The 23279-nt window shown below is 36.9% G+C and overlaps 1 protein-coding gene across 3 annotated transcripts in view; it reads right to left on the bottom strand.

The window, feature by feature from the left end:
* Positions 1-702: 702 nt before the first annotated feature.
* Positions 703-23279, bottom strand: part of LOC110923002 (cysteine-rich receptor-like protein kinase 29) — a 29195-nt gene continuing 6618 nt past the window's right edge. The window contains exons 1-7 of one of the 3 annotated variants that reach the window (XM_022167200.2): positions 7301-7346; positions 7035-7181; positions 6680-6810; positions 4269-4479; positions 3584-3821; positions 1278-1428; positions 703-1129 (exon numbers count right to left, since the gene is read on the bottom strand). In XM_022167200.2, coding sequence (XP_022022892.1) covers positions 827-1129; positions 1278-1428; positions 3584-3821; positions 4269-4479; positions 6680-6810; positions 7035-7116 — 1116 coding nt within the window. In that variant the 5' untranslated portion in view covers positions 7117-7181; positions 7301-7346 and the 3' untranslated portion in view covers positions 703-826. Of the gene's footprint in view, positions 1130-1277; positions 1429-3583; positions 3822-4268; positions 4480-6679; positions 6811-7034; positions 7182-7300; positions 7347-23279 lie in introns of those variants that run through there. The other 2 variants (XM_035986537.1, XM_022167201.2) reach the window with 2 other exon arrangements.

Below are 23279 nucleotides of genomic sequence, written 5' to 3'. Positions count from 1 at the left end.
AATCTACTCGAACCCTTGCTTTCAGCTACGGTTTGGTGGATGTTTTGTGAGTTTTTAGGGTTGCAAAAGTGGTAGGGAGGCTGGTTATAAGTGGTATTTATAGGGGGAAGGATTAGGGTTTCAATGGGTTGGGCTTTGGAAGTGTTTAGAAGGGGTTACACCTTGAAACTAGCCCACAAAACCCAACTATATGGGGCTGAATTTTGCTGAATTGGGCTGCCATATTTCTTTATTTTTTTTTATTTTTTTAAAACATTATAATGAGTAATTTTGTTAATTAAGTTGTGTAATAATATGCAACAATGTTTCCCCTAACTTGTAACAAGGTAAAATATGAAATAAAACATGATTTAACTAGGTAAAAAGTGTAATGTACAAGTTTTATTTACGAAGCAAGTTCCGTATTTTACAACGATTACGATGAAAGAATGGTTATAAGAACACAAGATTTCCAAAGATAGAATTTCACGTAAGGTTTCTAAATGTAGGATGTTTGAAAACGCAGGGCGTTACACACTATTTCTCGATCATTCGTAATCATTCAATGTCGAGTTTATTGTCTTACAGAATACCATTTTTTCATTTATCACAAACTGGTTTTGTATGATTTCTTATCCCACACATTTAACTTATTTCTGAGTGATTTCTCTCCTATCAGGAACAAGAAAAATCATGTTATTGACGTTTTTTACACAATTTATATAACAACAATGCGTGTTGGGACTCTCATTTATGATAGATAATAAAATCCAAATCTAAAATTATATAGTGTTTCTTCAAACAAACTAAAAATATATGTGTAGCATATCATCTGTCTTATAGATGCTTATCTAGGAAAAAAATCAGATGTTGAAACTTCATTACAGCTTTGCTCTTGTAAGGCTGGCATTTCTGGATCAATGGTACTACCCATAAAAAATGCAGGTTGTGCTGGTACCGGAAGCGCCATAGAGATACTATTAAGCATAAGAACAACCGAAGCCATGGTTGGCCTATCAATAACATTTTCTTGAACACATAAGAGGCCAATGTGGACGCTTCTTATGATGTCACGCAATGAACTTGATCCCATCTTCAATGTGGGATCTATTATATCTGAAGTTGTACCATTCTGCCAGCTTTTCCATGCCTGTAAAAATAATTATATTTTCATTTTAAAGATCTATATACTATAATGGAAAAAGTAAACTTATTAATTAATCAAATTTACTAAAAATTTCATGACCCCTTTGTGTATATATGTTTTTTCATACATAGAAGAAAGGGATGATACTTACAAAACTAAGAAGAAATTCTAAGCTCTCCCCATTCCGAAAACATTGATTTTTTTGACCTGTTACCATCTCTAGTACCAATACCCCGTAACTAAAAACATCTGACTTTACTGAGAATTGACCATGCAGTACATATTCTGGCGCCATATAACCGCTATAAGAGTCCACATGGAAAAAGGTTAGCACCTGTTTTCATAAGAACATGTACTTACAAATCCATTTACATGTCTTTAGTATTATGAAATTAGTTACAGCACAAGAAACTTAACAACAATTTTTGGGTACCCTTGGTATTGGGATGGTTAAACGTAAAACATAACAAGGTTTGAAAGCTTGTATTTGTGTGTCCCACATAGTATAGTATTGTGACACATTTTGTGTCGGTTACTGGCTTCTAAAAATGGTTGTTCATTACCATTACATGTAAGCTTTTAACAAAAGCCACACATGTAATATTATTAATCTTGAAGCGTACACTCGGTCACAAAAAGGGAATGGCTAATTTAGTAGCAACAACTAAACCACATCACACAGATTAAACATAAGTTGTGTGGTCTGATGTGTGTAAAATGCAACATATAAAACACATCAATTAAGGTATAAAACTAACCCTTTTTAAGTACTAATGTTGGAAAAAGAGTGTTTTTGTCTTCCTTTTGTATTTTCAGGATGAAATGAGCTCAAAATCACAAAAGAAGCAAAAAGACCACTAATTCTACCATAAATACAAGAAAAGGAACAAAAGTAGACTGCCCGGACCCTCAACGGCACCTCCCAAAGCAAAAAGGAAGAAACAGAGTCTGAACACGCCCCGTGTCCAGCGAACACGGGGGCGTGCCCAGGAAGCAGCAGAAAAGACAAACCAATAGAAGCTTCCATTGCCCACCACGGGGCCGTGTCCAGCGAGCACGGGGGCGTGGTGAAAGTACAGCAGGCGCATTAATTGTAATTCGCAATTACAATTAATGAGGAGAGAGAGTGTCAGGCGGGCACGGGGCCGTGTCCAGCCTTCTGTTCAGCCTATAAATAGAGGAGCTTGGCTTCATTCTCTCTCATCCCTTGGCACACCACCTCTCTCACACCTCATCCACCACCCACCACCACCATAACACCATCATCCACCACCATCATCCATTGTCCATCGTAGAGTGTGTGAGTCGTCTCGGGATCCAAGATTGATCGTAAGAGTTCTTGACAATCAAGGCCATGTTTGCCTAAGTCTCTTACATCACTTGGTGAAGACAAGTGTTTAGTATAATACTTTTTATTTTTAATCTTTTGCACTTTTTATTTGGTTTTGTATTAATGACTTTAATAACTAGTTACTTATGTTGAAGGTGATCTTTCCTTATCGTTTGTCCGTGGTGTCTTGGCGTTATTTTACTGTCTATATAAAATAAAAGATTTTCACCATTCATATCTCCACGGTCTATATGGAGGTATGTTGGCTACCTGGTCGGGGGTTAAGGGAACGGTTTGGTAAGGGTCTTGCCCTTGTTCAGCGTTTAGAGGTCCTGCTTGGGACCTGGGTCAAATTTAGTAGGATCTCCTTCAATGCCCATAGGTATTGGATGGCGGGGATCCAAACTCTTTGACCCCCTCATAAGTTAACTACTATTAATACTATAACCCGGCTATTTAGGACTGTATCCCTGCTGACTCAGACTACTTAGCCGAGGGTAACGTCACCGCCAAAAGCGGGGCCTACCATAATTTGCATTAATAACTTAATTCATTATCTTTCAATAATCCGACCCTTTAGGATTGTATCCTTGCTGACTCAAACTACTGGGTTGAGGGTAACGTCGCCTTCAAAAGAGGGGCCTACTACAATAACTAAGATAATCTCTTAAACAAGTGCAAAAGTGCGAAAATAATCAAAGGTTATACTAATACACGTGTCGGAACCAAGTGATTCATCTTGTCTATCTGTTTTTATTTTATTTTTATTTTCAGCATTTAGTTAGTTTTTATTTTTCTTAGTTTAAAACATTTTTCTAACTTTTTGATTTGATTAGACGTTGAGGATAAACCGGTATTAAAAGCTCTTGTGTCCTTGGACGACCTCGGTATCTTACCAACACTATACTACGTCCACGATGGGTGCACTTGCCCATATGTGTGTTTAGTGTTAGTGAATATCGTGTTTTATAAATTTAAAACTTGGCTAAAAGTGTAAAAAGGGCTTAAATACTCATCAAAATAATATTACACTACACACGCATCATGGTCCATGATTTATCACTAAAAAAACTCTAGTAATTTGTAATGTCTCATGAAAGGAATTCATCTAAAGGATGTTCACTTACTAGGTTCCAACGATTCGCCTTGTGTCTCCTCGAGTCTCCTCAGTTTTAAACAATCTTGCCATACCAAAATCAGCAATTTTTGGTGTCATTTGTGCATCTAACAAAACATTACCTGCCTTCATATCACGATGAATTATCCTTAGATGAGAATCTTCATGAAGGTATAATAGTCCTTTTGCAATTCCTATAATGATACTGTATCGTTTTTCCCAATCAAGAAGTATTCGTTTAGATCGATCTACAAACACCATAATTAATTAGGTATTAGTAAACCAATAAATGATTTCATTTTGTTGATAAACTACCCACTCTAAAATACAATATGCATCCCTTTAGAGCATTCTTAACCCATTTCACATTCTGATCTACATCCTCAAATTTAGGGTAGTTACAAAAAAATACCACTATATCCTATTCCTCATCCCCATATTTCTAGGAATATTAAAGTGAATCCTCATATTTAAGGAAAGCTAAAGTGTCTCCCTTTGTATTTTAGGATGCGGGGATGGGATGTGGAGGTTCTAGAAAATAGGAGATCAATTTTGGGAATATGGACTTTTATAATATAGAGATGTGGATTTGGAATGGGATGTGAATGCTCTAACATGTCTAACGTTTTAAATATGATATTTTTATGCAGTGCAACTTGTGTTATTCAAAAGGAGGTGTGTGCTTATGCACTTACCGAATAAAAATTGATCTAGACTTGCATTTGGCATGAACTCATAAATGAGAAGTCGTTCACTTCCTTCTATACTGAAACCTAACAGCCGAACTAAATTACGATGTTGAAGTTTTGCCACTAGCAGAACCTCATTCTTGAATTCTAAGTCACCTTGTCCGGAATCCCTTGCTAGCCTCTTTACTGCAATTTGTTGCCCATCTCCTAGAGTACCCTAAATATCATATTATATGATCATATAAACTTTTTTTTTATCAAATATCAAGATTCTTAAATTTTACAAGTATCTTATTTCTACACCCTTGTTTGTTGGCGCTATTAGACAATATAAAATCCGAGTTTTTAATACTTAGTTAGAGCAATTTAAGAAAGCTAAATATTTATAGGCTTGTAAATAGAAAACCTTTATAATTGTTTACTAGATTTGTTGATGTCGCGCGTTGCGGCGAAACAAATTAAATGATGTTTAGAAAGCCAAATTGTCAGAATCGGTTCAGTTTATCATCGTACCGTTTTATGATACCAAATAAATATTCTGTTTTGAATACATGTTTGTTTTTTTAACAAAACTTATACAGGAATGTTAATGGAAAAAAAATTAACGAACGTAAGTTATTAAAAAATATCAAATTAACTAAAAAAAAGAAATATGATATAAAAAAGAAAAAAATAATTATTGAAAATAGAAAATAAATGATAGGGGAAATATGGTTTAAGAAAAGAAAAAGAAATATGGTTTAAGAAAAGAAAAAGAAATATGTTAAAATGTTAAAAGCAAATATAATAATTAAGTATTACAATATTAAAATAATAAATAATTAAAAAAAACCAATATATATTTATAAAAAAATTACCATTCATGGATGCACGTCAACAATATATATAAAATATCTTCGCGCTTATAGCTAAACCATTTTGTATATATGTATTAGTATAAAAAACCTTTAAACTATATGTACTTTTAACATAGTAGAAAAAGGTTGTCTAAATAACACAATGAGTTAGGATCAATTTTCTAGTTTTTTTTCCCAAATAGGTATAGGTGGAAAAATATTTACCAAAATAGGTGATTTGAAAAATATTTACCAAAATGAGTGTTTTTCTTTATTTTCTTTTTTACTAATTATATTATAAATCTTCTTTTTTTAGTTCAATCAACCTATTATCACTTTTATACTCTTTTTCTTCAATCAACTCATTATATTTTATATATATATATAATTTATTTTATATATATATATATATAATTTATTAAAAAAATTCTTATTTTATGATCGAACCATCTTAAAACAAATTGAAATTGTTGAGAAAGACCGCTCACCTACCTTTTTTTATTTATTTTTGAGGTAATGTTTCATTTACTATTTGGTTTGTGTAAGCAGTAACACCGCACATGTTAAGGGGCAGAATTTTGTGTTTAACAGGGTAGGGGTTGCTATTCAGAAAGGGGTAGCGGCGCAGCTTGTTGCTCGTCTACCTACCATTAGTTTGTAATCGTATTGAGAAATGAATAATGAGCAATAATTAAAAAAAAATTACGATCAAAAAAAAAAAAAAATAATTAACAATTCAATACTCTTGTTAATTTTAATTTTATGGAATTAATAATGAAGAGAGAAAACTTTATATTTGAATTATTTAACTTACGTAAATATAAAGGAAATAAAAGAAAAACCTTAAAAAAGAAAAAAAGAAAAGAGATATAATAAGTTGGTTAAAAGTAAAATAAAAAGCATTTTGAGTTGTTTGAGAAAAAAAAAACATGATATTGAATAAAAAACAAAATAAAAAAATACAATATATTTGTTTAAATTAATAAAAAAATAAAAATACTCATTTTGGTAAATATTTTTTCTAAATCACCTAGTTTGGTAAATATTTTTTTCCACCACTATCATTTTTGAAAAAAACTTAAAAAACACCTATTTTAGTAAATATTTTTCAAATCACACATTTTGGTAAATATTTTTTCCACCACCACACTTTTGGGAAAAAACTCATCAATTTTCTTCCCTAATCTTTGGCCATTTTAACTACTTGAGTCACCAATCTAAAATCTTAACATAATTATGGCCTAACATTTCAAAAAAAAAATAACTATTTTCGTCCTTTTCACTAACTATGTTAGAGTTTTTGGTTAAGTTGATGGACATTTAAGTCATTTTACACCTAAATAGTCCAATTATGTAAATTATTTAAGATATTTTCACATCTCATCCCCACCATAAAGCTCCACAAGATCTAAGTTTGTTCAAGTAGTTGGTTCTTACTTTTTACGATGGGTTGCAATGGTCAAGCTTTTGGAACGTTAGGCCATGACATGTTAAGATTTTAGACTTTTAACTCAAATAGTTAAAATGTGCCGAAATTCGAATTCAACTAACATAGTTATTGTAACAATAACTGATACATACCTTGTAAACGGTTCCAAACCCACCACGACCAAGCTTATTTTCTTCGGAAAAGTCATTTGTTGCTCCTTTCACTATACTAAAGTCGTATTGCAAAGATTCCAATGTGCCAATATCCATTGTCTGTTTTCCTACTGGAAAGAAAGAGGGAGTTGGAAGTTCATTTAGCGACATATATTGTCCTTAGGAAATACTCAAGCAAGTGGTGTGTGTGTGTGTGTGTGTGTGTGTTTTTTTTTTAATAGGAAAATGCAAGTTCAAGTTTTATTCTCAACACAAGACTGCTGCTCATAATATGAACAATTATTAGGCTAACTATGAATTCTAGTTAAGTTGCAAATTTAGAACTTGTTCTTACTTTGAGGTGCTGATGGATGCCTCATTTGCTGTTTCTTCTTCTTCCTGAATTTCAGAATCATGCAGAGTGAAGCAATCATCATAACGACGGTGACTATCACAATAATAGTTATGATTATCACAGTTCTTGTCGTGTTATTCTTTTTGCCTGCATAAAACAGAAAATGTGCGATGAACAATGTTTAGTTTGAACACTTAAGCAATACCAACCCAGCTTTTTACAAATGTGTAATCAAGAATTTTTCTTAAGATTGATTCTAGATATACCCGCTCCCAAGTCTTTGTCTGAAGGTCAATCATTTCGGTCACTTCTATTAATGTTTGTCGACAACATTCTACGAGCCTTCGAAGCAGGACCCAACGTCCAATCCCCAAAGCGGGTAGAGATGATGCATGGATAATAGAGAAGGTGAGAAATCCTTCTCTAAGAGGGAGCACCGGAAGAAAGAAGATGACCATGTTCATTTATGAACCACACCAAGTCATGTACATATGATGAATACATCTTAGAACGAGGCTCAAAGTGGCGGCCCACAGAGTGATGGCCTGGAAAGAGCTAGCCGTGGCCAACGAGGATGTTGGTCCTAAATGAGGGTCGATTGTTATGGATTAAAACCATTGCAAGGTATGAGACTTGTCCCACATAACCACATTGATTGTATGAGCAACCAGTGTGGGGTTTATATACCAAATAGACTCTCTCACCCACCAAACTAGTCTTTTGGGTTGAGTTCTCTAATCTGGTATGTAACATTATATAACCCAATGGGCTTAAACCACATGATATACATACACATACTTTCTATTATTAGGTTATGTAATACTTACATTTGTTCATAGCTTCTTGTAGTTCTTGATCCCTATAGGTTTTTTGCCATTAAAGTCAAACACACTTTATGTCAATTTTGCAAGTTATTGCCATAAAACTCCCTATATGGGTCAATTTAACTCATGAGACTCATAACCGTTTTTAACCATACAAAATTAAACTACTGAGACTAATTATTAACAATTTAACATCCTTGTTGGATTATGTGCCATTTCATTCCTTTTTACCCGTTAAGTCGTTTGAGGATCAATTCAGCACGCTCCTAGTCCATTTGTCTTCATACATGGGTCACGGACAATAGAATAAAGAGATTCTAAGTATGGAATTTCAGAATTCCCAATTCAAAGGGGGACTACAAGTGATTATGTCAAGTTGCATCTTTTTGTTTACGATCGTTTGTGTTTGTTTGATATGACACGGCTTAATTGACCCTTTGATAATTAGATAAATCAAAAACAGCTCTATCTTTAAAAACTGATTATCATATGGTTATTGTCAAACTACAAATCCAAACGCCTATTCATGAGAACCTTAATTTCATATTTTGCAGGATGTTATCAACTTTAAAGAATCTAGAAGTCATGTGGCAAATGATGAACAACAAATATTTAACTCCCACTGTTTAAAGTTCTTGATAGGTTTTCATCTCATGTTATAGTACTTATCTTACATCACCCAATACATATTATTATAGAGAAAAAATAAAGTTATCCAAGAGCATTCACATTCCTTCCATCAAAATCTGCGAGCGTGTGTGTTTTTTATGTTATAAAAAGTGGTTGTGGGTGAATGAAATAGATTCATCTGTATTTTGTGGTGACATTGTTCATTCTCTATAATTTTTTAATGTATTTTGAAAGTGGATGTGAGAAAGGTATAAAAAATCTTATTTAATTGAAAGAAGAAAGGAAATGTAGTGTTTTTTAACGTAATTATATGATAGAAACTAGATTAGAACCCCGTGTATTACACGACTTTAATAAATGTAATTTTATATACTAAATAAAAAAATAATATATTTTTAAAAACCTAATTTATTACACGTGTTGAGTAATATAATTTTATATATTAAATAATAAAAAATCATATTTTTAAGAAACTCGTGTATTGTGCGAGTTGAATAAAAGTAATTTTATATAACAAACAATAAAAAAGTTATATTTAAAAAAAACCCTGTGTATTCACGGGTGGAATAAATATAATTTTATATACTAAATAATAAAAAAGTTATATTTAAAAAAACTCTGTGTATTGTACGGGTTGAATAAATTTAATTTTATATAGCAAATAATAAAAAAATGTTATATCTTTACGAACCCTGTGTATTACGCAGGTTTATCTATTGTTAAAAAAAATCTTTCTAAATCAAAATGGATTTTTTTATTATTTTTTAAATTAGAAGTTATTTATTAATTTTAGATAAATATAAGAATAAAAATAAGTGATATCTATATATTAGTTATTAATTAATAGAGTAAACTGCCATTTTGGTCCCTGTGGTTTGGTCACTTTTGCCACTTTAGTCCAAAACTCAAACTTTTTGCATTCGGGTCCCTGTGGTTTCAGTTTTATTGCCATTTTGGTCCAAAAATGAAATCAGGTCATATTTGTCTTATAAAATCCTGCTATTGTTGGTGCACTTGTGTCTGTACTTTGTCTGTATTTTGTAATGTTATAAAACGATGTCTTTTGTTAGTCTTGTTTACGTCATTTGTTAGTTTGTATAAGTGTTTGAATGTAAGTTTGACCAAGTCAACCATCCTCCTGGTTTGACTTGGTCAAACAGTCAACACTCAGTTTGTAAGTTTGTTTGCTTCGAAGGATGTCATCGAAGGATTGATTATATCCTTCGATGACCTCGAAAGATAACCTTCGATGGATTCAAATGGACCTTGAAGGATATATCATCCTTCGAGGTATATATGGATCCTTCGGAGGGTTTCAGGTCGATAGATGATCTTTCGACAGACATTCTGATCCTTCGACACAATCAATCTGTTATGGGTATATATACCCATGTATGGTTCATTTCACACAAGACATCCGAAAGTAGTTAGACAGTGTATGTGAGTGAACCAAGTCTTGTAGAGAGCATTTTCAGTTTGGTCAAGGGCTGTAACCGTGTCCACTGAAATACAAGGGAAAACTTTGATATCTTGTGTGTCTACTCTTTCTCTTTGTAGCTTTTGTTCTCATCTAAACTATCGGTTTGCATTCTAGCTTGGATTCCGCACTTGCTAGAGTGTTAAACATAACAAGGATAAGGTTTAACCTCAACCTCCGAGGGACCTACAAGTGGTATCAGAGCCGTGGCTCTTTTCCTTGTTAAAAACCGAGTTTATACAAGATCTTGGTGTGTTTGGACAAAACTCACTTGGTTTAGCACCCGTTTTTAGTGTTTTTCTTGGATTTCTTGACGTAAAAACGTGTTCTAAACTAACCGGGTGTGTTAAAGGAAGGTTTGGGTAACTTAAAATCTTGTTTTAAAAGGTTTGGTAATTTCCGGCCAAAATTCCGGCTAACTCCGGTGACTGGTTTCTGGATAAGAACCTTCTATTTTGGGCAATTTTTTTATTTGTCAAATCTGAGTTGGTGAAAAGGTAAGGTCTGAACATAGCTTCTGCCGAAAGTTGTCTACCAACCAATCACCTTTTTCACCAACCTGTCACCTTTTGTCAACTGTGTCAGATCTGTTCGAAAGATATCCTTCGAAGTCGAAAGACTATCTTTCGATCAAAGGAGGTTCGACAGATAACCATCCTTCGAACATCCTTCGAAGTCTGTGATCTATCTTTCGAGCCAAGGAATCTTTTCGAAGGATATATTGTTCGAGCTACTGTTACCATTCGAAAGATAAGGATCCTTCGTCTTGGAGAATCTTTCGAAATTGTTGTTCGAAATTCAACAGTGATCTTTCGAACACTGTTGATCCTTCGAACAAGTATTATCTTTCGATCCTTATCTGTTAAAGTTTAACAGTTGTGTTTTTCAGGTCTTTCGATCCAGGATCTTTCGGCTGTTTGTTTCTTTTCAACATATTAACATAGTTTGTGAACATTGAATTTTCAAAAAGAAAAACTTGTTTTTCAAATTTTAAATCAATTTTCACTTAATATATTAATTTTTATAAAATGGGAACAAACGGTCAGTGGGATCCATCCGCGTGGACTACAACAACTTTGACTCCACAATCATCAGCTACGCAATCATCAGCCACGCAATCTGCGTCAGAGTTCAACAAAACTGCATGGATGCAGGCTATTGCCCCACCTCAAGCTGCAATGATAACTGCAAATCAATGGGCATTGGTCACAAATCAAAGCAGCAGCATTCAAGCAATGATGCAGAACGACAGTGAAACTGGTACAAGCACAAAACCGCCAAAACTTAATCACATCAATGATTGGGGATGGTGGAAAGAAAGGCTGAGAACTTATGTTCAGGGGCAAGGTCAAGATCTATGGATGTGTTTCTTCACCCCATTTGAAAATGAGTTGGAAGTTGCAGGATCTAATCCAGAAACTTACAGCACTATGTCTGATGATGATAAGAAGAAATTTGAGTTAGAAAAGAAAGCATTCATGATTCTCACACAAGCTCTTCACAGAGACATTTACCACCAGTTTGTTTACTGCACTACTACTAAAAGCTTGTGGGATATGCTCACGTTACGATGTGAAGGAAATGCTCAATCTAGAAAGATCAAGCAAGAATTACTGAAGAAAGAGTTTGAAGGATTCACGTGTATGGAGAATGAGGGTTTGGCAGAGTTATCTACAAGGTTCCATCACCTGTTGAGTGAGATGTTTGCCTTCAGAGTCACTGCCACTCCACAAGAAATGGTGAAGAGATTCGTTGATAGCTTACCAGCAAAATGGAGCGGTTATCTTGAAATTCTCAAGGAAAATGGTGTTCTGGACACAATCACCGTTTATGAGTTAATTCAAAAATTGGAGAACAAAGATGTAGAAGAAAAGCTAAAGGCAAAAAGAACAATAACTCCTCAGAATCCAGAGATGTACTATGGGATTGCAGGTGGTATTAGTGGAGAAAAACCAGCCTCTCAACATGCGAAGCTTCAAACAGCTTTCATCTCAAACACCGGACCTTCCACAACAAATCAGTTTGATCCTTCAGCATACACGATGATGTATTCAAGACCAGATTCTTCTTCTCAACAACAACAGACAGCTCAGCAATTCACACCACCGCCTTTCTTAGACCCAAGCAGAGCTCAGCAGCAACAACCGCAACAACAAGGGTTTTATGGAAACTCTTCAAATTTTCAAGCCACTTCCAATCCGAACACAGTCAGATTAGACACTTCCAACTTTTCCAAAGTCACTGTCGAAATAGCCAAGGAGCATATGGAGATGTTGAATACCTTGGTTAGTGCTTATTGTGGATTAGTTGTAGGTCAGATTGGGAATATCAATCTAACCAATGAAGATTATCAGCAAGTGGATAAAGAAGAGTTTGAGATGATGGATATCAAATGGGCTCTTGCTAGTGCAATTCGAAGAGCAAAGGAGTTTATGGAAAGGACGGGGAGAACCAACTTGGAAAGAAACAACAACACCAAGTATGGTTTTGATAAGAATGCTGTCACTTGCTTCAATTGTGGTGAAAAGGGTCATTTCAAGCGGGAGTGTCAGAAGCCATCTAAGCAAGGCAATCAGAATCCCTTCAGGAATCAAAGACAGCCACAACAGCAACAGAACAACAATTCTGACAGATCAATAGTTCCCGTTGGAGGAAATACATCTGGATCCACAAACACTAATCCCCACAGAGGATTAGTTGTTCAAGCTGATGAAATATGCAACTGGAATCTTCAGCTTGGAGAAGGAGGAAATGGTGGAACAGCATGCTATGCTAAAGTGATTGAGAAGGTAGTGGAACCCGTGTCTGCTGGTGAATCTTCAGAAGATGAAGATAGCTCGGGTTATAGTGGGAGCATGGATGGGGAATCACTTGATGCTGGTGATTTATCAAGTGATGCTTTAGATTTGGAGGTTGATGAGCTGTTGGCTGAAGCTGAAGCATTATGCAAAAGGAGATCTATTCTTTGCCAGAAATCTGCTGGAACTTCCGAGAAGCTTACTCAGTTTTTCTCTGAAGATGGATCTTTTTCTTTTCATACAGCCTTTATGGCTCACGTAGAAGGTCAAACTTCTCAGGTATGTGATACTAATTCTGACTCTATTTCTGCTCCTATTGAATGTGCAAAGTGTTTAGAATATGCAGAAAAGGAAATTCAGTTTGAAATCACACACAAACACAATCAAGAATTGATTGTAGATCTTTCTAAAGCAACCGAAGCTAACTTGTTTTTAACCAGAAATGAAAAGGAGTTTAAAGCAACAATTGCGTCATTAAAACATGATGTTTCTGAATTACAAAAGGCTGTTTTGAGAAAACAACATGCTAACAATAATCTAATTGACACAATTGAAAAGCAAATGGTAGAGTTAGCAACAGCTCGATGTGAATGTGAGACAATTAAGCAGAAATTGGAAAGCTATTCCAATTCCCGCTATGTTTTGGATCACATTATTGATGTTCAAAAGAAAAAGGGGGATGCAAAATGTATTGGTTACAAATCATGTCCTCCCCCAATGAATCACAATTACTCCAAATTGCCTGATGACGAGGATATGCCCCGTTTTGAACCTACTGTGCCACTCGGTCTAGATGACTTTGCAGCAGGCCTCGGGTTCACAACTGGTACATCATCCTCAGGTAAATCAGAATCTGAGAATGTGACAGATTCATCGTGTGTTAAGGAACAGAGTCCTCCCATTATTGAGGATGCTGATTCTTCGGACGATGAATCTGAAGAAATTGTGAAACAACAGTCTAACTCGGTTGCAACAGATATTCCTATCGAGAATCACATTCTGTGTGATCCACCAGTGAAACCGAGTAAGACTGAAATGTCAAAAGCAATGGAATCCCTTGTAGTTAGCTCTGAAGGGAATAACTTGTTGTATACGCTCAAAGGAGATAGCAAAATCTACTCTAACAAAGATTTTCCAATTAAAAATGTAAATCAAGATTTAATTGAGCAAATTTTTGAAGGATGCACTGATAAGTTTTTGGGGAACAAAGGTGGCAAAGTTACAGTCACTCAATGTGATCCAATTCCGTGTGAACAAATTAGAAAACAATACGGAAACCAAAAACTACCAATTGAGCGAAAACAACAAGTCAACTCCGGAAAGGGTAAGGTACAGGGAAAGAAGGCTCAGAACAAGAATGTTCAAGCACCTAAAGTTCAGCAGCCTAAGACTGAACAACCAAAGGTTCAACAACCTAAAGCTGAACAGTCTAAGGCTACTCAACCTAAGGCTGCACAACCTAAAATTCAACAATCAAGGGTTGAGCAACCTAAGGTTCAACAACAAAAGGTGCAAAACAAAAGAGCTCCTGTTAAGAAACAAGAACCAAAAATGAACTTTGTTGGATCCACTGGTTCAGACAAACTTGAAACATTTCAGGATAAATCTAACATTGATTTTGTAAAACAAGTTAGAATTTTAAAACGAAATGATCAAAATAATTACACCCAACACACCAACGGATGTGATTTAGGTCCTAGTACGTCTAGATCACAAAGTTCATTGTCTGGTTCTTCGTCTGGTCATCAACATGTTTCTCCGAGGTTTGTAGAGCGGAGAACATGTTTTGAATGTGGCACAGTTGGGCATATTGTAAGATACTGTCCATACCTGCAAAAGTTGAAGGCAAAAACGAGTGCTCCCCAAGAAATCAATTACCAAAAACGACCAGTTTCCCCAAAACAAGACCCACGTGTCTTGAAAGAAAGGGAAAAGAAGTTAAAGCAAAAGAATCAAAAGGTAATTGAAAAGGCCTTAAAATCAGAGGTCAAAGAAGAAAAACCTGTACAAGAAAAATCTACAACTGTAAAACCAGTAAATGCTAAAACAATTAATACAAATACTAGTAAAGGACAAACAGCTTGGAAACAAAAACAGGTAATTCAATCAGGGGGAGCACCATAAGTTCTTTTTCCTAATCATCAAGTGATTGAGATCACCTTCCTTGATGATCAAGGACGACCCAAGTCCACAAAGGCTTGGGTCCCCCTCTCAAACTGATAAGTTAGTTGCATGTGCAGGCGGCTCCAGGAGGAACTATTAATAGTCATTGGATTGTTGATAGTGGGGCTTCCAGGCACATGACGGGCGACTATCGTCTTCTTTTCGATGTACGAAGTATAAGAGGAGGATATGTTGCGTTTGCTGGAGACAAAGGAGGGTATATCACCGGCGAGGGAATGATCTCAAATGGAATTGTGAGTTTCGACACAATCAATTATGTGCAACAGTTGGATCACAATCTCCTGAGTGTTTCTCAGATCTGCGACAAGAAGTTCACCGTGCATTTTGATGATGCCGGTTGTTATGTGCTGAAGCCAGGATTCAAGATTCCCGCAGAATGGATTCTCTTATCAGCACCAAGAGTTAATGATTTGTATGTCCTTGATATGAGCCAAGCAATAACTCAGTCCAAACAAGTTACTTGCTTTATTTCAAAAGCCACTGAAAAGGAGACGATCTCTTGGCACAGACGGATGGGTCATATTCACCTCAGAAAAATGAATCACCTTGTCAAAAACAATTTGGTGAGAGGTGTCAATGTGAAGAACTTTCAACTTCAAGATGTCTGTGTGCCGTGTCAGAAAGGGAAGCAGATCAAGAAATCACATCCATTGAAAAAGGTTAACACTGTAAACATGCCACTCGAACGTCTGCATATGGACCTTTTCGGCCCAGTCAAACACAAGAGTGTGCATGGGGAGGTTTTCTGCTTGGTAGTTACTGATGACTATTCAAGATTTTCATGGGTTGACTTCATGGTTCACAAGAGCGAGACTCCAGAAATTCTAAAGAATTTGATCACCTTGTTGGAAAATCTTTATAATCTAAAGGTGAGGCGAATTCGAAGCGACAACGGAACCGAGTTCAAAAACAGGGTTATGGATGAATTTTGCACTGCAAAAGGAATCCTTCATGAATATAGCTCTCGGTACACACCACAACAAAATGGAGTCGCTGAAAGAAAGAACAGAACCTTAATTGAGACTGCAAGAACCATGTTGGTTGATTCTCAGCTTCCAGTTCGATTCTGGAATGAAGCTGTTGCTTCGGCTTGCCACACGTTAAACAGGGTTCTCACAGTGAAAAGACATGGCAAAACGTGCTTCGAACTCCTACACAAGAAGACTCCTGACTTGGAATATCTAGAACCTTTTGGTGCACCATGTACCATGATTGATCCTGACGGGAAGTTTGGTGCCAAAGCTATCGAAGGTTACTTCCTTGGGTATGCTACTCCTAATCTGCGAGTATGGAACCTGACAACCAAGAGGATTGAAGAATGGGGTGAAGTAAGAGTTCAAAGATATTCTAATCCACCGAAGCCTTCTGGAGATCCATGGATGTTCGATTATGATGGTCTTTTCGACTCATTTAATCTGCCGACATTTGATGATGACAATGCAATTGCTCAAATGTTGTCTGAAAGCGAGAATGCGACTGGCTCTCAGTTAGCTCGCCCAATCATTGTTGACTCACAAGCATCTTCTTCTGTCAACAATCTCGTTTCAAATGAGGTGTTTAATGATGCTGTTGACTACAATTTGTCATCGGAAGATGAGGAGTATGTTGATGCAAATGATGGTGAAGCACTGCGTCCGGTTCAAGGTACTTCAGAAGCAACGGATCCAGTGTCTGCGCCAATTGTCCAAGAAGAAAATGCATCATCTTCTACAACTCAACAGCTTCAGAATGATATCGGGAATTTAAATATCAATAACTTGAGGTCAAATGTTGAAATTCCTCCAGTTTCTGAAACCCGAATTCATAACATTCATCCTCAGCAGAATATTATAGGTGATTTTCTCAGTGGTGTAAGGACAAGGAATCAAATCAGAAATAACGAAAATGCTGGCTTGTATGCTGAGATACGAGAATCGGGACAACAAAATGATTGGTCTTTCGCCTGCTATGTTAGCCAAGAAGAGCCTAGATCTTGGAAGGAGGCATTGAAAGATGATTCCTGGGTGGAAGCCATGCAAGAAGAACTTCAGCAGTTCGAGAAGTTGGGCGTATGGAAATTGGTTGATAGGCCCGACAATTACAAGAAGATCGGAACTCGTTGGGTGTTTAAGTGCAAGAAGGACGACCGTGGGATTGTTGTCCGAAACAAAGCAAGGTTAGTTGTTCAAGGCTTCAGTCAGATCGAAGGTATTGACTACAATGAAGTGTATGCACCTGTTGCACGTCTGGAGGCTATTAGAATCTTTCTAGCCTACGCATCCTTCAAGAAATTCAAGGTGTACCAGATGGATGTTAAAAGTGCCTTTCTTCACGGAGTAGTCGAAGAGGAAGTATATGTCGAGCAACCACCGGGGTTTGAAGATCCATTACATCCAGACGGAGTTTTACTGCTTAACAAGGCGTTATATGGTCTTCATCAAGCGCCTCGGGCCTGGTATGAGACACTGTCTACCTACCTGCTGAGCAATGGGTTTAGACGGGGTTTGATCGATTGTACCCTCTTCATCAAGGAAAAAGGTGAAGATCTTCTGTTGGTACAGGTGTATGTCGATGACATTATCTTTGGTTCTACCGATGATAAGTTATGCAAGGAATTTGAAAAGGTGATGCAAGATCGATTCGAGATGAGTGCGATGGGTGAAATGACGTTTTTCTTGGGTTTGCAAGTTAATCAGTCCGAATCTGGAATTTTTATCCATCAAACCAAGTACGTCGGAGACATCTTGAGCCGGTTCCAGATGTCCGATTCGAAGCCAATTTCTACTCCTCTTCCGCAGAATCACGGGATTACTCCGGATGAAAAAGTGGAAGCTGTGGATTCTTCACTTTATCGTGCTATGATTGGATCTTTAATGTATCTCACCGCATCAAGACCCGACATTATGTATCCAACTTGTCTTCTCGCAAGATACCAAGCGAATCCGAAGGTCTCTCACTATGCTGCTGTCAAAAGGATTTTTCGTTATCTGAAGGGTTGCCCTGACACCGGGTTATGGTACCCTAAGGATGATAACTTCGATCTCAAGGCTTACAGTGATTCTGATTTCGGCGGCTGCAAGAAAGATGGCAAATCAACTACATCAGGATGTCAGTTCTTAGGCTATCGCCTAGTCACTTGGCAGTGCAAGAAGCAGACATGTGTGGCTACGTCTACATGTGAAGCGGAATACATTGCTGCGTCTAGTTGCTGCTCCCAGGTTCTATGGATCCAACAACAGATGCGGGACTACGGTTTTGAATTCCTAACTACTCCTATTTATGTTGATAATGAAGCTGCTTTACAGATCACTAGAAATCCTGTACAGCACTCAAAAACGAAGCACATCGATATTAAATATCACTTCATACGTGATTGCTTTGAAAAGAGACTTATCGATGTCGTTCACATTCATACCGATCACCAACGTGCCGACCTTTTTACCAAAGCATTTGATAAATCAAGATTCGATTATTTACTTTTGGTAAACGGCATAAAGGTGAAGCAAGAGTAACCGACATCGGGAAATCGTTTTTGTAAATATTTTTCTAAAACCAAAAATCCAAAAAATACGTTTTACTTTATTTTATTTTTGAATTTTAGGGGGAGAAAGTCTCAAGAAAAATACAAAAACAATGAAAAACCACAAAAATACAAAAATATGTCTTTAATTTATTTACTTTCTGCATTTAAGGGGGAGAAAATTCAGAAAAACACAAAAACAATAGAAAATCAAAAATGAGTTTCTTGGTAATATAAGAGAAAATGATATTACATCAGAGGTCGGTTGAAACATGTTTCTAGAAATCAAAAGGAAAAGAAAATGATAAGTAGCTCTACTAATGATGTACCGGTAGACTCACGATCACTTTAAAGTATGCAGGAGATATAAACATAACGAACTGAAAACCGCGTGGGAACCGCTCATTGGCATATGGTCTTGGTACCGAAATTTCGTTTGATAGATTGCCGAGGTTCTGAGATATTCGGGGTTTATGCTGTTTATCATCTGGGTATCATGGTTGTTTCTATAAAAGACAAAGTCTAAGTTCTTCCATGATACCATACATACGTGTACATATCTCATACTGCATTCGACCTCAATAAGTGATAAACAATCACATGTCCATACAAAATAAGTGATAAAATATCACATTTATCCGGGAGTCAAGTTCGTCTCTCTGCTGTACGGAAGTACTGACCTGTTCACGGACTTGCTCCTATGCCTTCATGCATCGAAAATCAAGTTCCTCATTAATAAGTGATTCTATCACATAGGGCTTGTTTTCAACTCAAATAAGTGACTTGTTCACATGTTATATACGTTAAAAACGGATGATAAATGGTATACTCCCCAGTAAGATGAACTCTCGTGCATACCTTGATACGGGAATGTGTCGTGAGTGGATGAACACCGGTCGGTAAGTATAAATCATACCTTAAATGTATCTCATTGTATTATGATTACACTTGATCGCTGAGTTTAAGTGGATAACAATATCGGTAATTGTGGTAGAATACTTATCCGCGTCTGTAAAAGAATTTTAAAAGGAAATGTGTTTTGACAAAAGACCGCAAGCTGATATGATTCTCTTCGCCAGAAACTCGCAAAAATATTGTTGTGTTTGTACATATTTATTTACTGCTTAGTTTTATTGTCTTATTTTAAACAGTTTTGTCGTTTGGTGCATATCAGCACGACATTAGCGGTGATGTCGTTTGATAACATTCAAAGGATATTCAAATTGTTGTCTTTTATTTTATCAAAAATCCAAAAAGATTTTCAATTTAATATTATTTTTGATTAACTGATGTTGGTGCTCGATCCGATACCTGGCAAGCCGAGATACTTCATAAAACTAACCTTTGCAGAACTTCATAACGGATAATTTTTCAAAATGGTCAATTCTGAAAACCTCTAAATTTTTGAAGGGTTTGAATTGGAAATTCCCAAAATCCAAAGTGTTGGTGGAAATCTGATCCTTCGAGGAAGCAATGGCACTCGAAAGATCAGATGGTAAATGAAAGTCAATGAAAGTCAATCATCTCAGTCGAAAGATGAATTGGTCAACGAAGGATTTGACCAATTTGATCTTTCGAGTTGATCAGACTTTGTTGAAAGATGGATAAGGTTGAAAGATATCTTTCGAGGATTCCCACAAATATCTGGTATCCTTCGATCCAGATCTTTCAAATATCTGGTATCTTTCGATCCAGATAGGGATCCTTCGACCCAAAGCTGATCTTTCGAGACACCTTTTCATCTTTCGAAAGGTCATTGATCCTTCGAGACGGTTCGACTTTCGAGGTCAGACTATAAAAGGTGTCATCTTCTTCATTTCAACATAACTTTTCAAATTTCATTATCACTAAACCCTCTGGTTGTACTGAAACTCTGCCAAAATCAAAACAAGTTAAGATATCAGGATTTCTTTAACAAACACGGTAGGATGATCCTGTTTTTCTTAACAAACATCAACACAAACAACATTTTGTGTTAGGATAATCCTCTTTGATCATGTCATTTTAATTTTTTTCTTTGTTTTTGTACTTCAGAAAATGATGAATGATATGTGATCATTGTAATGTGCTAATGTTATAAATGTTGTAAACATGTTAATGATAAGTTTTTGATGTTTAAAAAGTTCATAACAGAGTTTTGGATTGAATCTTGATGTCAAGGATTGTGGGTTGGGTTAAACAGAGTCTTGTTTGGGTGTTTGGTCTAAATCAGTGCATGCGTATGAGTTAGTGTCCGTGGTGGGTTTTGAATCTGATATGATTAATGTGGTTAAATGGTTAATGTTGATGCTTGAATGTTTTGGAACCCTTTTAAAACTGTTACCGGAAATTAAAATGTTCACCGGAAAATCATCCAATGAACAGTGGTGACGGAAAACAACACAAAAGATGATGACTCATAACCTCGAAAGATGGATTGCATATTATCTTTCAAAGTGAGACTCGAAGGATACAAGGCCTTTCGAAGGATCCATCCTTCGGTTGATCAGACCTTTCGAGTGATTTAAATATCTTTCAAATTTTTTGATCTTTCGAAAGCTGATCCTTCGATAAGGGATTTCATCCTTCGAGAAAATTAACATCTTTCAATCAGATTGTCATCTTTCGAGCAAAGGGTCAATCCTTCGATGGCTAAATAGCATCTTTCGAGGATTCAACACTTAGAATTTTTTCAAGAAATTGAAATTTTTCTAAGTGTGAAATCCTTGTTGTCTGTTTGACTGTTTTCTCATTACGTGTCACTGTTTTGATGTACAGAAATGGCACCGAAAGTAAAGAAGGAACGGGCAAAGCCAACGAAGAAGGAAAAATCTGAGGTTGAATCTATGTCTGAATCTAGACATAACATGGTTGCTTATCTTCAACCAGAAGGCAAGATCAGTCCGGAATTCACGGGAATAATGGAGTATCTTCATCGCGCTCGTATCAATTATGCCATCACTACACAGCACACTGCTTATCAGTCTCATATCAAGGAGTTCTGGAATTCGGCTGTGGTTGAAACAGTGGAGAACAAGGAAGTGATTAGTGGATTAGTTGCTGAAAAACCCGTGGTGATCACAGAGAACACCATCAGAGCACGTTTGCAGCTTGGAGATCAACCAGAAGATTCTACTTCTATTGATTTACAATGTCAGCGGGGCTTACTGATGAGGCTACGGTACAGCGATAACGTTCTTGCAAATCAGATCAACAAAAAGTTTATGCCGCTTCGATACAAGTTCTTATTGCATATCCTTATTCACTGCCTGAGCAACAAACGATCTGGATATGATCTGTCGCCGATTGATTTAACGGGATTGTTTACGGCTTTGATTCTGAACAAGCCTTTCAACATATCACGTTATATTTTCGACAATCTGAAAGAAAATGCTCGAAGGCCACTCCCGTCAGCAACCCAACGAACATCTACCAAGTTTTGGCTATATCCTAGATTTCTGCAGATGATGATTGATGATCAGATTCCTGATCTTCCTAAAGCTGAAGCAGATGTTCTACCTGTCAATCCGATGAATGAGCGTACACTGCTGATCTTCAAGTCCATGTCCAACTATAAGGAATCGGATCCAATTAGAAAGCTTATTGGTCATCTCGATGTTCCGAATTACGAGGCGTCGCAGAACAACAAATGGCGTCGAGATGCGAGTGATTCTGATGATGAAGAGCCAAGGTTAATCGCTTTGGCTAACACGCAGATCGGGGCCAAGCACGGAATCAAAGCATCAAGCAAGAGATCTGCTGGCAGTTCTAGTGCTGCAGCACATGTTGAAGTTGATGTTAATGTTGCTGCGGAAGAAGTTCAGGGTGTATTCATCGAATCTGATGTCCGTAGTAATGTAGTTGGTTCTACGGCTGGTGAGACTGGTGGTACTGTAGTTGGTGAGACAGGCGGTAGTGCAGGTGGAGCTGGTGGTCCTGCTAGTCAGTCAGGTGATGTTGCAACTGACAAGGGTAAAGGAAAGGTGGATGAGCCGAGGAAGTTGATAGATAAGAGTAGTTCGTCGTCTGAAGACGAAGGAGGTTCTGGTGACGATGGTTCGTCTTCTGAGGATGATAATCCTCCTCCTCCAGGGATGCAAAAGGTCTATGATAATCGCGGGAATCTCCGTTTTGAACGAATAGAGAAGACGGCTAGAACTGGAGAATCTGACAAAGATGAGGATTATATCCCTGCTGCTCCGGGTTTTATTAGAAAGAGGAAAGCAAAAAAGACAGGGTATTCGTGCATCAAAGAAAACTGCTGGTGATTCCTCTATTCCTGTTTCTATTCAGCAGTTAACGGCTCCAGAGCAACAACTACCTCCTGTTAGCGATCAACTGACTGCATCAGAGACGCTGGAGCTGATGTCTTCTCCTCAGAGGTCTTCTGGGACGCGCACGGTGACTGTTGATCAACAGCCGCCTGCAACTCCCGCCTCAGGTACACATGTACGACCTCCTCTTGTTATTACTGGTCCTACAGGTGCTTCTGGTCAGGCTGGTCAGTCTGGCTCCTCAGGACCTGAGCCTTCGCGACCGACTCTGGCAGAGACTTTGTCTGTTTTATCTGAAGCTGAAAAGATTCAATTCCTGATCGAACAAGTCAGTGAATTGGGTTCCATAGTCGGTCGGCATACAAGAACGATTGAAGAGTATCGTGTGCAGCGAACACAGGATGTGGAGGCACACAACAAGTTAGTCTCAATTGTTGATGCCCAGAATCTTAAGATAAATGCACAGGCTTTAGAGATTGAAAAGTTGAAAGAAGCCAACAGGGCTCGTGATAGGGAGGTCGAGATAATGAAAAGGCATAGTACTGTGTTAGAGAATGAGGCAAAAGCGTTAAGGCAGAAG

The sequence above is a fragment of the Helianthus annuus genome, chromosome 17 (genome assembly GCF_002127325.2).
Source record: "Helianthus annuus cultivar XRQ/B chromosome 17, HanXRQr2.0-SUNRISE, whole genome shotgun sequence".
Taxonomy (NCBI): domain Eukaryota; kingdom Viridiplantae; phylum Streptophyta; class Magnoliopsida; order Asterales; family Asteraceae; genus Helianthus; species Helianthus annuus.
Note: the sequence above shows the minus strand (reverse complement) of the source record. Positions and strands in the feature narration are given on the sequence as shown.